Source organism: Chinchilla lanigera, unplaced genomic scaffold (genome assembly GCF_000276665.1).
Source record: "Chinchilla lanigera isolate Chin_1 unplaced genomic scaffold, ChiLan1.0 scaffold00021, whole genome shotgun sequence".
In the NCBI taxonomy this organism is placed as follows: Eukaryota; Metazoa; Chordata; class Mammalia; order Rodentia; family Chinchillidae; genus Chinchilla; species Chinchilla lanigera.
The window spans coordinates 27,551,451-27,569,781 of NW_004955422.1; the positions used below are offsets into that span (position 1 = coordinate 27,551,451).

General features: G+C 49.8%; 1 protein-coding gene across 1 annotated transcript in view; it reads right to left on the reverse strand.

Annotated features, from left to right (window-relative positions):
* The window catches only part of Znf341 (zinc finger protein 341), a gene marked incomplete at its 5' end in the record, with an annotated part of 46,421 nt that overhangs the window by 14,158 nt on the left and 13,932 nt on the right, over positions 1–18,331 (reverse strand). The window contains 6 exon segments of the mRNA XM_013514211.1: positions 3,488–3,696; positions 6,021–6,211; positions 8,494–8,687; positions 11,985–12,075; positions 13,344–13,539; positions 18,143–18,277. Coding sequence (XP_013369665.1) covers positions 3,488–3,696; positions 6,021–6,211; positions 8,494–8,687; positions 11,985–12,075; positions 13,344–13,539; positions 18,143–18,277 — 1,016 coding nt within the window.

Sequence of the window (18,331 nt, forward strand, 5' to 3'; positions counted from 1 at the left end):
TTTATATCTGTATTCATATCTATAAACATATATATTATAGCTATTCACCGAAGGACATATACCAAGAGGTTAACAGTGGTTATCTATGAGTGACAGGAATTGGGTTTTTTTTCTATCCATGTACAGTTTTTAAAAAATCTTTTCTCAGTTATCTTAATACGAGAGACCCAAATAAAAAAAATAAATTAAAAAAGTATGAGAGACCCAAAATACAAATAATTTAAAGAGCAAGGTAAAGAGCCACATTAAGCAACAGGGAGGGGCTGGGCGTGGTGGCGCACACCTGTAATCCCAACACTCGGGAGGCTGAGGCAGGACAATTATTGTGAGTTCTGGCCCACAAAGTGAGCTCAAGGCCAGCCTGAACTGCATAGCAAGACCTTGTCTCAAATAGACAAAAAAAAAAAAAAAAAAGAAAAGAAAAGAAAGAAAAAAGAAACAGGGAGGAGGCTCTGTAGACACAGGAAAGTGGTCTGGGAAGGAGAAGGGGGAAGTAAAAGTGACCAAGAAGTGATATGCATGTGTATCAGACCCCGATGCTGCATGTAAACACTGCTGTATGTTTCACAAACACACACTAATAAAAATAATTTTTACAATTTTTTTCTCACCAGGCATGGTGAGACACATCTGTAATCCAGGACTCTGGGAGTCTGAGGCAGAGGAATCACAAAGTCAAGCCCACCCCAAGCAACTCAGAAACTTAGCAAGACTCAAAAAATAAAAAAAGGGGTGGGGATATAGCTCAGTGCAAAGGCCCTGGGGCCAATCCCCCAGTACCACAAAAAAATGAAGAAAAGAAGGGAGGGAGGGGAGGAAGGAAGGGAAAAAAAGAAAGGAAGGAAAGAAGAAAAGGGGGAGGGAGTAAGAGAGGGAAAAAAGAAATAAAAAAGAAAAAAAGCAAAGCAAAGAAAAAAGATAAAAGCAGAATATACAGCACAGATATAGTGTCACGTATGAGATTCATTGCAGAGGCTTGGGGCAATACCCACAGGCAAGTCAAGCCTACAGGGCTCAGGAATCAGAACCAACAGACAGGCAGGACCTGGATGGAGCCACCACACCAGCCTAACGCTCCAGTGAGAGTCAGAAACTCTCACTTGTTTAAGCCACTGTTACTAGGGTCTCTGTTGCAGGCAGCCAAGCCTACATCTAAATAAAGACAATATTCACTGCGGCAATCAGCTTCATTGAGCACCTATTTTGTTCCAAGGGACACGTCTACATGCCTCTTCCTTGTCTTACTTGATCCTTATAAAAAGTCCAGTAGATGATGGGCATGGGAGTACCGACCTATAATCCAGTTACTTGGAAGGCTGAGGCAGGAGGATCACAAATTTGAGGCCAGACCACAAGTTTGAGACTCACAAGTTAGTGAGACCTTGTCTCAAAATAAAAAATAAAAAGGGCTGGATGAAGCTCAAGGGAAGAGCACCTCTAGGTTCAGTTCCCAGTACCATAAGTTACACACGACTGTGATCCCCATTTCACAGATGAGGAAACTGAAGCCGCTGGTGGTGGAATACTTTGCCCAAGGTCATCTACGGAGATCTGAGCATAGGCAGGTGGCTCCACGACACCATTCTGCCTGGAGGCCATCCCAAGGGCGCCTACCCCTCAGGGGAGGACGACAGCACTTTACTACAGTCTGCAGCAAGCACTTGTTTACTCACCTGTATCCCTAGCATCCAAGCTCAAGGTTTGCATTTACTTAGCTCTGAAGCAAGAGCCTCCCCTAGGACAGTAACAGAGGTCCTGGCCCACTGCTTGGGGTGCCCACTGATACAAATGGTGAGAGTCCTCATGGCAGAGGTGGAAGGAGGCCCAGTCAGACAGTCCTCCTTGCTTCGCACCGCAACTGTCCCCAGGAGCAAATGCAGGTGAAAAGCTCACAGCGCAGAAGCCCAGGGTCTGAAGCAGTCAGGGAGTCAGGCTGAGTGGCTGCAGAGATGCCCTGTACAAAATGGGTGCTGCGGAGGCCGGGAAACAATCCTGAGGACGCACAGGACAGCAGGCCACAGGAGCCACGGCTCCAAGAGGATGGCAGGCCGAGCTAAGGGTGTCGAGCTAAGGGTGAAGAGCGCATGGCAGACCAGGGCAGCTTCCTCCTGTCTACAAAGGGACCCTCCATGACGGCGCCGGGGGACTAACGTGAGAGAACAGCGGATCCAGAAAAATCACCCCCAGTGAAGTCTACACTTGGTCTAGCCCTTTGTCAGTCTCAGACTTGGCACCTAGCTGAACTCCAGCCCACATCTTATAGATTATAAAGCAACAAATCTATGCTGTGATTCTCGCTTTCCAATACATGCTTGTTCACCCTAAGAATCAGTATACTGTTTTGTGGATGATGAAGCAAAACGATTGTTTTTGCTTTTGTGGTTCTGGGCACATGCCCGGCTGAAGTGCTGGTTTTATTTCAATTAAAGGGTTCTTTTCTGGTGGCTCTGGACATGCGCCACCTCTGGGGTATTTGACTCTGCAGGTGTGGTAGTCTGAATATACGGAGTCTTGACCAGGAACGTTTAGGTGATGCTGATATTGTTGGTCTGGGTATCTCACTTTGAGGACTGTGACCCAACAAGCCTGCCTAGGGCCTTCCGGTGCTTTGGGGAATGGGGCGGGTTTTGAGAGCTTACTATTGATTCAGGACCCAACCTCTCAAGTTAAATATTAACTTGTAAAACCCAGGGCTTTCACAATGAGCTACGTTCCCAGCCATCCCCACTTTTTTTAAGACAGGGTTTGCTAAGTCATTAAGTTGCCCAGACTGGGCTCAATCTTTCCATTCTCCTGCCTCAGCCTCCCAGAGTGCTGGGATTACAGGCGTGTGCCACCACACCTAACTATATTTTCATAATCTTTTAGTCTAGGGCGAAAAAAAACTTTTCCATCATAAATAAGGAGATATTGGTTTCCCTTTTAAAGAATATTTTTTCTATAACAAAGGTCTGCCAAGAAAAATGTTATGGTTTGTGTCTAGATGTCCCCCCAAAGCCTTGTGAGGTGATAGATGGGGCTTTTTGGAGGTGGCTGGATCTGGGGTGTGTGCTGCTGGGATCAAGGTCCAGATGCTGGCATGGATTCACAGTGGCTGCTGCCTTTTGCTTGCTGCCTGCCATGAACTGTTTCTCCTCTGCGATGCCCCTCTGCCATGCCACCCTGCCTTGTGCCAGCCAATGAAGGATTGAAACCTCTGCAAACTGTGAGCTAAATAAACCCTTCTTCCTTTAACTTTGGGCATCAGGTATTTTGTCTCAGCAATGTGAAAAGTAACCAAGACAGAGAAGCCTGACACGAGGAGAGCCCAGATATTTCCCTCACCTGTGCCAACACCAGAAACCACTCTGCCAGGCTGGGCCCCAGCCTGGAGCCTCAGTTTCCCCTGTGGAGGTGTCTCCCTGGTCCTGAGTGGTCAATGACGCCACAGTGACCCTGAGCCCTGCCTACTGGCCCACACACCCGGGCAGGACGGGGAGGCACGTACTTGTAGACAGCACTGTCCTTCTTGGGGCTGTGCTGGGGCAGCAGGCTGTGGGAGTACTGGTGCACGCCCAGGTCGTACAGCGAGGGGAAGTCCTTGCCGCAGAGGTGACAGCGGTAGCTCAGCTCCTCCTGGTGGCTCTTGATGTGCTCCAGAAATGTGTCAAGCTTGGGAAAGGTCTGCGCACAGCTCTTGACCACACACTTGTACACCTGCAGGGAGATGCTGGGCAGGTGGGGAAGGCAGGAGGACCACTGTCACCGCTGCCCCTGCCTCTTGCCACTGGCATTGGACGCTGCTGGGAGATGCTCTGACCTCTTTCCCGTGCCCCTGACTGCCGGAGCGCTATTGTTTTTTCATTTTTGTTCTGTCTTTTTGAGACAGGGTCTCACTATGCAGGTCAGGCTGGCCTTGAAATCACTTTGGAGCCCAGGCTGGCCTCAAACTTGAAGCGATCTTCCCACCTCAGCCTCCCGAGTGCTGGGATTATAGACATGTGCCACCATGCCCGGCTGAAGCGCTGGTTTTATTTCAATTAGAGGGTTCTTTTCTCTCTGTGTAGCCTAGATGTATGCAGAAAAACCATCCGGGCACTTGGGAGGATGAGGCAGGAGAATTGCTAAGTCTGAGGCCAGCGTGAGCTACACAGTAAGTTAAAGGCCAGAGTGAACTACATCGTGAGATGCAGTCTCAAGAAAAGAGAAAAAGAATCATGTAAGACCTGGAGAGGCAGTGAAGGGACAACAGCATGTCCTTCCAATGTCCCCCTGGAGTAGTAGCTCACAAACCTTAACAGACATAAGCATACCAGATTGCTGGGCGCCACCTCTGGAGTATCTGACTCTGGAGGTGTGGTAGTCTGAATATACGGAGTCTTGACCAGGAACGTTTAGGTGATGCTGATATTGTTGGTCTGGGTATCTCACTTTGAGGACTGTGACCCAACAAGCCTGCCTAGGGCTTTCCGGTTTGGGGAATGGGGGCGGGTTTTGAGAGCTTACTATTGATTCAGGACCCAAGCTCTCAAATTAAATATTAACTTGTAAAACTCATCCAATATAATGATTTTTGTCAGGTAGAGAAGATAACCTCAAAGGTCAGGGTGTTGCTGACCTGCAGAACATGAACCAGATGTGTATCTAATTTAGCAGTCTGACTTTGGTGTTCTTTTTCTTTGAGACAGTGTCTTTTTAGATACCAATTCACCACCCTCCTGCCTCAGCCTCTGGAGTGCTGGGATTACAAACATGCACCTCCATACATGGCTTTCACGTCTTTTTTGAACTGGTTTTGTAACCCTTCCAGTTCCTTCATTAATGAGTTAAGGAACATGCTAACTCACATCAAGTCTCATTGTATATAAGATTTTGGAAATTTTACTTTGATAAGTAGCACACATTCCTTGGGTGCCTACACAATGTGACAACTCTTCCTTCCTAACAAAGTGAATCCTCATTGCTCAAGGTGGCAAAACACCTAAGTAAGACACTTGGTCCCCTGATCCTGTGCACCTAGTGCCAGCCATATGACGCCCTTCTCACCAACAGGAGTCAGCAGGCAGCAGTTCTGGGGACAGCATCCCTCCCAGAACGAAAACACAAAAGCATCCTGGGAGAAATTCGATGGCTGCACTTACCCTGATGGATGCAGATGTAGCTGCTACTCTGCAACCTTAAGGATGAATGCCACAAGCTAAGGACAGCAGACAGGGAGCTAGAAGCCTGCTCCAGCATGACATATGTGAGCCACCGCACAAGCCCAACACTGCCTACTTATGAACTTCTTTTCATGTGGGAGAAATAAAACCTAACTAGGAAGCCAGTGCTCTGTTATCCGCAGAATAACACATCCCTAAGTGACGGAGCACATGTGTTGACCCTGACCAATGAGATCTAGAGAACGTTTCTCGGAAAGGGGCCCTTACTCCTAAGAAGGTTCCCACTGCTCATGATACCATGTCTGGACTGCTTCCTAGGAAAGTGACCGCCATCCCAAGACCAGAAGATGAGCCACAGTGCGGGACACAGCCATGCTCTGCGATGGTGGTGACCAGAGCTGAAGAGACACCCAAGCCTTGGCTCTGGGCTGAGTCACCTGACTGCTCAGGCCTGGAGCTGCCCCATCCAGGCCTTGTGCTCTGAGATGACAAGCTTCCGAACTCTTTAAGCCAGCTGGAATTTTTCCCAAGATCACCCAAATTAACTCCATGCACCCCTGTTAGGAATCTACCCTAAGGATAAGAGCTGCAAGAAAAGATTTGAGGGGCTAACTCCTGTCCTTTTGCAGCAGGATTCAACTGGATGTGGTGGTGCAGGCCTGTAATCTCAGCTGTCTGGGAAGCTGAGGCAAGAGGATCATAAATTTGAGCCCAACCTGGACTCAAAAATAAAAAATGTGAAAGTACTAGGGATACAGCTGAGTGTAAAGGCCCTAGATTCAGTCCCCAGTAACACACACAGGCACACACACACGACCCCTGCACCAGCCACGGCTCACGGTGGATAACTGCGGCCCTTGCTGCCCTCTGCCCACCTACCTGCTCGTTCTTGTGCTGGGTCATATGGGACTTGAGCAGCACGTAGGTGCTGAACTTGCTGGGGCAGAACTGGCACAGGTAGGAGCTGTCGATGAGCACCGCCTGCTTGGCCTCCATTTCGTCTCCCTCATCCTCACCCGCTGCGGGCAAAGCCTGGGGCCGCGCTGTGCCCGCCCGGGTCCGGCCCAGCCCTAGGGAGAAGGCCGAGAAGAGTCAGGCAAGGAGTCACAAGACGCCTACTGCACTCCTCTGTGTCCCCATGCGCAAGTGCTAAACTACCAAGAAGCTACCGCGGCGACAGGGCAAGGCCTGTGCTCTGCTCGCTCCCTGCCCTCCTGGACACTGCAGGCCTCTTCCCACTCCTTGCTGCCCACAGGCCCTGGTTCTAACTGGAGCCACAGCTCCACTGCCCCTCCCTCACGAGGCTGCTCCTCACTCTTCTCAGTCAGGGACGCTGCCCCATCCCTAGCCCCAGCTGGGCACCTAGCGGGCCTCCATCATGTTTGATAAGTGGTTGAACCTTTGAACCTGGCACTGCAGGTGTTGCCAAAGCACCGGAAGAGTGGTCCTTCTCCAGGGAGCACACAAGACTCAGGGGACGCAGAGCTGCTCCAGTGGAGGCACTGACAGAGCACACGAGTGCCCCCGGGCCTGGCTCGGCTCCGCACCGTCCCCCACAGCACCCGTGACCCATACACAGCGGCAAGAACTTGAAATATGGCCAGTCCACACCCACGTGTGCTGCCAAGGTGCATGCACCTTAGATTTCCAGAATTCTGTATAAAAAGCGCATAAAATACCTCAGCAGGGCTCGAGATGTAGCTCAGTGGTCGAGTGCTTGCCACTGGTTCTAATCCCCAATAGTGCAAAAAACAGAAATAAACCAAAAAACCCTCAACAATTTCTTTATATTACATGTTAAATGGATCATATTAATATATTGGGTTAAATAAAATAGATATTTAAAAATTTTTTTGGTGGTGGTGGTGGTAGTGCTAGGGATTGAACCCACAGACTCACGCAGGCTAAGCAAGCACTGTACCGCTGAGCCACAACCCGCACCCCTTTTCAGTTATAATTTTTGAGACAGGTGTTAGTAAGTTGCCCAGGCTGGCCTTCAACTTGAGATCCTTCTGCCTCAGCCTCTGAGTAGCTGAGGTTACAGGGGTGTACTGCAGTGCTTTTAACCCAAAATATAAATAAAGAGCAAAATAAAAAATAATAGGAAATAGGGAGACAGATCTTTTTACAGAAGAGGAGACAAGGATATGGAGGGAGGAGGAGGGAAGAGCAGGTTACAAGATGCAAAAGGAATTAAGGTGCGTTATGTGCAGCAGCACCTCAGTTGTGAACGTCACTCATTCCACAATGCTGGGGAGATGGCCACGTGAGTGTTCCCATGGGAAAGATGGCCACAGTCAGGTCTGTCACCTAGTTGGCCACAGTCAGGTCTGTCACCTAGTTCAGAGTTTGCAAACAAAAACAAAAGTTTACCAAGTGCTTCGGTTTGCCAACCAGAGTGTTCACAAACAAAAGCACTTGTGGACAGAGGCACCACTGTACACACCAGCTCCCCACCAGGAAAGTAGCCATTATGTACCGCAAACATGTATGCGTAAGAAATAAAAATTTAAAAAAGAGTTTGTAATGTTGCTACTAGAAATTTTATAATTATAGCCAGGTGTGGTGGCGCAGTCCTGTAATCCCAGCACTCGGGAGGCTGAGGCAGGAGGATCACTGTGAGTTCTAGGCCAGCCTGAACTGCATTGTGAGACCTTGTCTCAAAAAGATAAAAACAAAAAAAAATTCTGTATGGCACTTATGGTAAATTTTGATCAGCCAGCACTGCAGTTAAGTCCTTGAGAACTGTGCTGGAGAAACACCAACGCACTACAAGGCAGGAGCTTCAGGCTCAGATGGACAAGAACCCCATAGTGTGCAAAGAGCCTGGGAACAACTGCCACAGAGCTCAGACGGCTTCCAATGACAGTGACTGCATGGAGCAATTTGTTAAAAATAGATTCTGAGGTGGAATCCAGGATCACAAAAAAACAAAAACACTGGATGTGGTGGTGTTTGCCATTAGTGCCAGTCCTCTGGGAGGCTGAGGCAGGAAGATCATAAGTTTGAGCCCAAAGTGAACACCTTAATGACTTTGTAAGACTCTGTCTCAAGATAAAAAATAAAAAAGAGCTGGGAATCTAGCTCAGTGTGAAGGCCCTGGGTCAAATCCCTGTACTGCACACACACAAAAAGTTAGGTAATTAACTAGTGATGTCTGCTACGGGTACATACTAATGTAATGCCATATACATTTATTAGCCTTCCTTTCATCCTATGTCCCATTTTTAAGATAAAGTAGACTTTAGCCCAGACAGGTCAAGGAGGCGCCTGAGATCACACAGCCAGCCACAGCACCTGTGAAGCTGCAGGGGAGAGGGTGGGGGCAGCGGCTTTCCCTGCTCCTACCCACCTGTGTTTTCCTCATCCTCTTGCCTGCTGGGGTTCAAGGCCATGACCTGGACGGTCACAGAGTTTCGAGAAACAGTGCCACCACTGCGCCCCGGAGGCCACACCTTGTGGGTCTGCATGTGCTTCTTGACGTTGGACTTCTGCGCGAAGGCGCGGCCGCACGCGATGCACTGGAAAGGCTTCTCACCGGTGTGGCTGCAGGCGACAAGGCCGGTCAGCAGGCTCATGCGGGAGCTCCTGCACCAGCACACCCAGAGGGGACAGCCAGGCGCTGCGGCTGACCCTGCACGGACACATCCCCTGGCTGAAACAGGCAGGCACTTCCCTGAGCTGAACCAACCAGCCCTGGAGCCGATCTCCTCTGTGAAGTCCACGCTGTCCTCACCACTGCGAGCCCACTGCAGTGGGGGCTTCAACACCCTACCTGCCGCAGCACAGAACTTGTACCACCTTATTTTATTTTATTTTATTTTTTGTTTTTTTCTGGTACCGGGAATCGAACTCACCACCTTGCTCTTGCCAGGCAGGCGCTGTGCCGCTGAGCTCAATCCCCAGCCCCCTACATAAATTTTTTTTGGTGTTTTTTTTTTTTTTCCAGTACCAGGAATTGAACTCACAACCTTGTGCTTGCCAGGCAGGCGCTGTGCCGCTGAGCTAAATCCCTAGCCCATTCCACCTTATATTTTTCTTTAATTTTTTTTAGACAAAAAAAGTTGCCCAGGCTGGTCCAAGTTGCCCAGGCTACCCTCAAATTTGCAATCCTTTGGCCTCAGCCTCCTAAGTATCACCCCGGACTGGCTCCAACTCACTTTTTTTTTTCTTTTTTCTAAACCCAGGGCCTCACTCTGTAACTCAGGCTGGCCTTGAACTCACTATGTAGTCTAGGATCACAGCAACCCTCCTGCCTCAGCCTCTCAAGTGCTAGGATTACAGGTATGGGCTACCACATCCAGCTACCTCTACCTCTTTCTATTTTTTATTTTGAGATGGGTCTCACTAAATTGCTAAATTTTCCAGGCTGGGTTCAGATTTGTATCTCCCTGCCTTAGCGTACTAAAGTACTGGGATTATAGGTGGGTGCCACTATGCCTGGCTTCAACTCACTTTTTTAAAATTTAAAAGAATTTTGAAATGAAGCTAGGGTAGAAACTGGGGTGGTGACTGAGTTCTCTGTACGATGCCCTTCAGTGGGTACAAGATTGTTTGATTTTAGGTTTTATTTTTTATGAATGTCCAAATCTGTGTTGCCCCCTGCCCATCCAGACTTTGTGTGGCCAGTTGAAAGTGTCTGGTTTGTGTTCATCTCCCTCATTTCTGGAGCAGGGCCTGAGACCCTGCCACATCTCCTATGTTCTGCATCCATGCCTCTTTTGGACATTAAAGGTTGATTGATGAAAAAAAAAAAAAAAAAAAAAAGAAATGAAGCTTCCTATCATTATTAGATATGGAAAGTCACTTGTCATAAGTACTAAGTAAACAAAAAATTCATTTACAAAACAATGTTATTAAGACCCATAGCTTCACTGTTCAGTGAGGTAGGTACCTGCCACATAGAAGTATTTAAACTTAAATTCATTAAAATTGTTGGGCATGGTGGTGCACATCTGTAATATCAGCACTCAGGAGGCTGAGGCAGAAGGACTGCCTTGAGTTCAAGGCCAACCTGGGCTAAATAGGGAGTTCAAGGCCAGCCTGAACTGCATAGCAAGACCCTGTCTCAAAAAAAATTTTTTTTTTACTAAAATCAAACTTAATTAGAAATCTAGTTTCTCCGCTATAGTAGCCACATTCCAAGTGCTCAACAGCTAGCCGTATACGTTAGCAACTGCCGCCAAGTGGCAGCGCCATTTTGAGCACCTCCCTCACTGCTCAGAATTCCTGGCCAGCACTGATGGAGGGCAGGGCCTCTCCACTGAGTTTACCTTTGCCCTACAGGGGACACCTGGCAACAGCTGGAGACAGTTTCAGCTGTGACAGCCGTAGGGTAGGGTGTTATGGTATCTATTGGTTAGGAGTCCGGGCTGTGCTGACATAAACATTCTACAAAGCACAGTCAGCCCCCCACAGGGCAGAACAAGGTGACCAGAGGCTGGAATGTCACCAGCAAGAGCCTGGAAAGCCCTGGTCTCGTAAGACAGGGATGGAATCACACCCACACCCACACGCGCATGTGCGCGCGCACACACACACACACACACACACTCACTCATCTTCATTCTCCCTCTCTGTCTCTCTCCTTTCTTCTCTCCCTTCCTCCCTTCTTTCCTCCTTCTCTCTCCTGCTTTCTCAAGAGATAAGAAGTCAGGTACAGGGGTGCACACCTGTAATCTCAGCAATCTGGGAGGCTGAGGCAGGAAGATCAAGAGTTTGAGCCCGGTCTAGGACACTTAGTAACTTAATGAGAAGCATACGTTTTTGTGTGTGTGTTTTGGTGGTGATAACAGATAATCTCCTTCCAACTTGGGTGGCCTAACTTGACTTTAGAAAATTGGTCAGAGAAAAGGCTGTTCTTTTTTTTCTTTTTTTGGTACCAGGAATCAAACTCAGGACCTCAAGCTTGCCAGGCAGGTGTTGTGCCGCTGAGCTTCATCCCTGGCCCACTTAGCAACTTAATAAGACTCTGTCTCAAAAAATAAAGGGGTGGGAATGTAGCTCAGTGTAAATGCCCTAGGTTTTCAGTTCCTGGTGCCACCACAAAAAAAAAAAAAAAAAGGACAGACTCATACCAGATTGAGACATTTTCCACTGATTCTCTATAAACTGCAATTACAAAGGGAATAATCTGCTCACTATGTCTTTTCAAATTTTTCAATGTCATTTTGGGGGGTGGGTACCAGGAATCGAACTCAGGACCTCACGCTTGCCAGAAAGGCACTACCCTGCTGAGCTCATCCCGGGCCCACAATGCCATTTTCAATGTATCATCCTCAGTCAGCTCCTGTACGAAGGCATCCTGCTCTGTGAGGAACCCTGAGGACAACCTCCACTTCCCAGAGGAAAGAGCCAAGGCCCAGACAGCTCCTTTCTATTCCTTGTTTGTTTGTTTGTTTTGTTTATGAGACAGGGTCTCACTATGCAGTTCAGGCTGGCCTTGAACTCACTTATGTGCCCCAGGCTGGCCTCAAACTCACAGTGATCCTCCTGCCTCAGCCTCCCATGTGCTGTGATTTCAGATGTGGGCTACCACACCCAGCCTCCTCGGCCATTCCTGGGACAGGAGGTGTCACGGCTCATACCGACTGAGCCAGGAGATCCTAGAGCTGCCCAGGCAGAGCGTGGCGCCCGGGCCTGGCAGCCCCACCTGTCTGTAAAGCTCCTCTTGGTCAGGTCCTCCCACACACAGTGAATCATGGTGCGCAGGCCCCTTCCCTTGGCCCTGAAAACCGAGCGGGAAAATCATCCTGACCAAGACTGAACTCGCTGAAAGGACAGCAGGGGCTTGGCTGCCACACAGGGACAACCTCCTGCCCCCAGGCCCACGTCCCACGGTACCTCCGGATGTGCTGCTGCAGGTCGAAGTTCTTCGTGAAGGACTTGTCACAGTAGGAGCACTTGAGCTTCTGCGCTTTGGGCTTCCCTGCAGCTGAGAGGCAAAGTGGGAGGGGACGGTGAGAGCTCCCTCCAGCCACGGCACCCTGACCCACACTCTAGAGTCCACGGCTACACACACAGAGGAAGAGCCGCCCCTGAGGTCCTCACAGGGCCAGGGAGGGGAGCCTAGGACATGTGAAGGCTGGGAAAGCGGCCTGGGTCCCTCGAGACCGCCCCTCACCCCAGGATGCACTCCTGTCTCACTCTGAGTCCTCTGACCCCTGCCAGCCTCATCGCTCCCTCCATCCGGCTGTGGCAGGCTCCTCGCTAACACTGTTAGAGCTCAGGCATGGGCCCACCACAGGGCCTTTGCACCGCTGGCCCCCCTTGCGTGGAGTGCTGGTCCCGCAGATGCCCACAAGGCTGCTTCCTTCTCACCACGTGGACAGGCAGCAGCGCCTTCCAGCCTCTCAGTCCCAGCACCCTGCCAACCTCTTTCCTGCAGCAACTCTGCCTCTGCCATTAGACTGTAACTGAGGGCAGAAGACCAAGACATGAGGCCCTCAGTGCCGGGCACAGAGACAGCCCCTCATCCATGTGGAAGGAAGGGAAAGAGGAAGTGGTTTACTACAAAGTCCCTGAAACATTCTCAACCAGACTTCTCTCCATTCACCCCCCGCCCCATGCTCCGCAGTTCCAAAAGGGTGGCAGCCACTGCCTGACGGATGCCCACTCGCCTTCCTTTAGTGGGAATGTCAATATTTCTGGAAAAACAGACATTTCCCAGCTTCCTGACCTGGCTAAGTTCCCACCAATGAGAAGTAAGCGAAAGTCTCAGAAATTCCAGAGGAGGAAGGTACCCTCTTTACCCTTCCTTTCTTCCTTCTTTTTACTGCCTGGAACATGAAACTGATGACTGGAGCTCTGGCAGCTATCCTAGATGAAGAGGCACCCTGATAAATGAAGTCCCAGCTGTGCTCTGGGACTAGAGGAACAGAAAGACAGGAGAAACATGGGTGCCTAGGGAACATGTCACACGATTCCCAGGCTGCCTGTTCTAGGAAGGAGAGAAACAACATTTTATCATTTTGAAATAACTACTATTTTAGATTTCCCACTACATGCAATCTAATTGAACTCTAACTACCATAAAAGGGAGAAGTGGAGCCAAGCAGCCTCTGGCTGGGCCAATGCCAAGGAAAGGTGCCAGCCGTCGTACCCGCTGCACCTACGGCCACGGCTCACACCCAGGAAGTCCACAGCCACGCCCAGGTGGGGAGAGGCACATTGAAGAAAGCCCCAGACACGGCGGGGACCCACCTTCCGGGAGTCCACCGGCACCTTTAGCCCGTCGGGTCTTCAGCGTCGGCGGGGGCTCAAAGGTGGCCGCTGTGCCCGCAGTGGCACTGGCGAGAGGGGCGGCCGGGTTTGGTCCTTTCGGTTTGAACCCCTGCTTGCCAGGGCTGTACACGGGGGCCGTGGGGTACACTGGAGCCCCCACACACGGGCTGGGCACCTGGAAGGACAGCACTGTGAGGGAGAGAGGCCGGGCAGGAAGGGGAGCGGCTGCAGCCACCGCCGCTGTGTCCCCATCCAACCCCTGCCCTGGCTCAGTCACCCCAGCCGTGGTCGTGCCCCCTCTGAACAGCATGAAACCAGCTGCCTGCGTCCAAACGCCCCCCGGCAGCCTTGGGTCTCCATTTCCCTTTCAGTTTCCACACCTGTAAAATGGGGTCAATCACAGGCTTCCTCTTGTTGGAAGGGGCTGTTGGGGGCTCAGTGAAGTGCCGTGCTCAGAGCTTAGCGCAGCGGGCGGCCTTCACTCTCAGTAAACACCTGCTCTCCGCGCCGCTCACACTGCCGTCGGCAGCGGTTTCCCAGCACAACCTGGGCCTCCATTTCTGCCCCTCACTGCCACCGCCGGACCCTGCAGCAGCACAGAGTTCCGAGCCTTTCCAGCTCAGAGCCGGGCAGGGGCGCTGTGTGCAGAGCTCAGGTACTGCTCATTCGTTGGGCTTTCTGGGCCATCCCGTCCAAAATTCCACTTCCGGTCCTTCTGCCTCTGCTTGTCCTTATCTAGAACAACACCCCTCACCCATTTATCTCGTCTGTTATCTGCTTAGTTCCACAAGGGCAAGGGCTTTTATCTGCTTCTGCTCACTACTCTATCCCCAGGCTTACAGCAATGCTGGGTGCAGTGGCACTCGGTAAACGTGCTGAATAGCTGCGGTGCACCCCTGTAATCCCAGCACTTGGGAGGCTGAGGCAGGAGGATCATTTTGTTTTCTGTTTTTTGGGTTTTTTGGAGTACCGGGGATTGAACTCAGGACCTTGCGCTTGCAGGGCAGGCATTTGTGCCACTGAGCTATATCCCCAGCCCTAGGAGGATGGTTGCAAGTTCGAGACCAGCCCGGGCTGCAAAGTGAGCTCAACGTCAGCCTGAACTGCATAGCCAGACCTGTCTCAAAAAGACAAAATCAAAACAACACTTGCTGAATGAATGAATTCACAGAAGCGTTCAGCCAGCCCGGACACAGGACCCGTAGGCGCTTCTATCGGAGCTTGCTGCTGGCTCCAGGCACCACTCCCGCACCCTTTCACACTCGCCCCGAAACGCAGGGCTGGGAAGCTTGCAACGTATTCCCTCGTCTACATGGTCTGACCACGACAGGCTCTGCCTGGGAAAGCTGCTGCATGAGGCGAAGATGCAGAAGGGAATAGAGGCCTCCTCCAGCTGTGGTGGAGACAGGCGGTGTGCGAGGCAAGCTTGGAGGGGTAGCTGGGCTCTACCGCCCCTCCTGGCTGCCAGTTGGGGGCGCCAGTTGTGGGGGCTGCAGGGCAGCTCCAGGAGCCACTGCTGTCCCTGCCATCACCTCTGGGCTAAGCCACAACAGTGAACCTGAAAACCAGGGCCACCCACAAATTCTAGCTTTTATCCCTCGCCCTTCCATTGGCTTCATATGCACCCAGCTTCGTGTACTAAATCCCCACCAGAAATACCTAGCAGGCCAGGGATAGAGCTCAGCGGCATGGTGCCTGCCTGACAAGCTCAAGGTCCCAAGTTTGATTCCCGGTTTAAAAAAAAAGAAAAGGAAGAGAGAGAAAAAACAACAGAAATACCTAACTTGCACACCTGTAGTACCAGCATTTGAGAGGCTGAGGCAGAAAGAGTGTTGCCAGTTTGAGGACAGCCTGGGCTACATAGTGAGTTCAAGGCCAGCCTGAACTGCATAGGGAAACCCTGTCTCAAAAAACCAAAAAAAAAAAAAAAAAGAAAAAGGAAAAAAATACCTAGTATGGTTTGTTTTCCTGCTCAATCCCTCACCAATACAATACTCAAGAAATTGTCACATTGCACAGAAAAAGAAAACACCAATAGGCCAGGTATAGCGGCACACACCTATAATCCCAGCACTCAGGAGGCTGAGGCAGGAGGATTGGTATCAGTTTGAGACCAGCCTGAACTAAATAAAGAGTTCAGGACCAGCCCAAAATACAAATCAAGACCCTGTCTCAAAAGACAAACAAACAGAGAAACCTCCAACAGAATGAAGAAACAACACACAGAATGGGGGAAAAAAATTTACCAGCTATTCCTCATGCAAAAAACTAACATCTAGAACATAAAGAACTCAGAAAAGAATCAGACCTTCCCCCAAATTTAAAGACCCAATCCAAAAATGGGCATCTGAAATGAACAGACACTTCTCAGATGAAAAAGTACAAACACCAAATAAATGTATGAAAAAATGTTCAGTATTACTGGTCATTAGAGAAATGCAAATTAAAACACTAAAAAACTGCTATTGTCAAGAAATCAGCCAATAACTAATGCTGGTAAGGCTGTGGGGAAAAGGAGCCCTTCTCCACTGTTGCTGGGGGTGTAGACTGGTGCAACCAATTTGGAAATTAGTATGGAGAGTCCTCAAAAAACTAAAACTAGAGGTTCCATCTGACCCAGCTGTTCCCCTTCTTGGTATTTTCCAGAAAGGATTAAAAACATCATACAACAGTGATATATACACACCAATGCTTATAGCAGCGTAATATATAATAGATAAATCTTCAAAACAGCCTATATGCCTGTCAACAGACGAATGGAAAAAGAAAATGTGGATTTTATATATAATGCAGTATTCCTCTGCCATAAAGAAGGATAAACTTGAGACACTTTTAGGTAAATGGATGCAGCTTGTGACCATACTTTTAAGTGAAATAAATCAAACACACAAGTTTAAATATTGCACTGTTTCTCTTGTGTGAGAAACCTAAAGGGTAAACAAGGAGCAAAATGGAGGATAGATATTGGGAAATGGGAAGAACATGTTCAAATGGGAAGAGGGACAATGAAGGGGGACAGGGAAGGGAAAGGGAAAAGAAAAAAAAAGAGAGTCAAAGGAAAAAAATGGAAACAAAGCTTTTGTAAATAAGGAGAGGATTGGGAAAAAAGAATCAAGATATATCATGTACAGGTACAAATTCCCTATGATGCATGTGATCATTACATATATCAAAAGTGAACAATAAAATTAATTTTAAAAAAGAAATATTTGATGAATGAATTCAGCCATTATTCCAGGCATTCCTGAGCAATACCCCCAGCCCATGCTGGGCTTATACTTCCAATTCTCCTGCCTCAGCCTCCCAGAGGGCTGGGGTTACTCCCTGTAACCTGAGTTCCCTGAGTTCCCACTTTATAGAAGAAACTGATACCTATTGCTGAGTGTAGGCACAGTGGCACATACCTGTAACTCCAGTACTCGGGAGGTTGAGGCAGGAGCATCTCCACAAGTTTGAAGTTACCCTGAGCTACAGAGTGAGTCTAAGGCCAGCTTGAACTACACAGGGAAACCTGGTCTCAAAAAAGCAAAAACAAACAAACAAAAAAGATACCTCCTAGAGCTGGACTAGAGGTGGGCCACCGTCTGGGCACTTGGCAAGGTGCAAAGAATACAACACCAAATGCACCCCAGCTCTGCCCTCTAAGAGCACCCTTATCCACATGAAAAACAGACAGTGGCGGCTCCCCTCCGCTGGTCTCTCCCTCTCCTTGGCCACCACCATGCTCTCAGCACACTACAGGTTTACTTCTTTTGTGGGTGTTCTCAGGGAGGCTTGCTCTAGTCTTCCAGGCTGATGCAGATCCCCTTGCAGACCGTCACACTGTCACACGCCTGGTGGCAGGAGGTTCGCGTACAGACGCACCTGACGTGAGTGCCTGTGTGCCTGGGTTCTAGGGTGAGTCTGGGTCCCTGTGACCTCACGTGCAGGCATGCCACATCTGTCATAACCATCAACACTGGGGTGTGGAAGGTTCCACAAACTCCACACACTCAGAGCAGAATGGCTGTGGCTCAGCTTGTGAGCAGGGGATAGTGCAGTGCGTTGCTTGGGGAACAGCCCCAATTCCACACCCTTCCCATCTGTACAGCACTGCAGTCTGACTGTATAGCTCTTCCCATCATGAAAAGTCAGTGGCTCGGTGGTAGAGCACTTGCCTAGACCCATTTTACAGGTATGGAAACTGAGACAGAGAGATTGAAACTCAAGGTCCTGGCTTTGATCGCCAGCACTGCAAAACAAGGAAACAAAAAAAGAGTGGCACCTACTCCCTACCCCCAATGTAGGCTGACCCTGTGACCTGCTTGGTTCAATAAAAGTGACACTGCACCAGTTACAAGCTTCCAGGGGCTTCAAGCACCTTACAGCAGCTGCCAGCCAGCCAACCTCCAGACACAGAGGACCCCCTGGCCAAGATCAGCAGTGGTACCTTGCCAGCTACCACAAGCATGTGAACAATAAGCTCTTTGTTACACACCGCTGAGGTCTTGTGGACAATTATTACACAGCAATAGCTAGCTGATAATGGACATCAGAGACATAATCTTGAGGAATCCTCTCTCCAAAGCAGGCATTCCCTGAGGGTAGCTTGTATTTCTGCTACAGCCTCCCCTTCATCCTCCCTTCCTGTGGTGTGCACTGCACATCTGTAGTTGTGATGCTTTGACTACGGCCCTTTTTTCCCATGATGCAACACACTCCACAAGGTCTTGGGGTGCATCTGGTTTTGTTCCCCATGGTATCCCTAGCGCAACACCTGGCACACCCCTGTCACTCACCTCCAGGGGCTGGTAGGGCTGCATCCCCAGTGCCTGGATCTCCACTGTTCCACTTCCAGCCAGGGGCGGGTTGGCACTGTACACCTCCACCACACCATTCCCACCAGGGTTGGGGCGCCCGGTGGGGCCCAGGCTCTGAGGGGGAGGGGGAGGAGGTTGAGGAGGTGGGGGTGTTCACTCTTTCAGTTC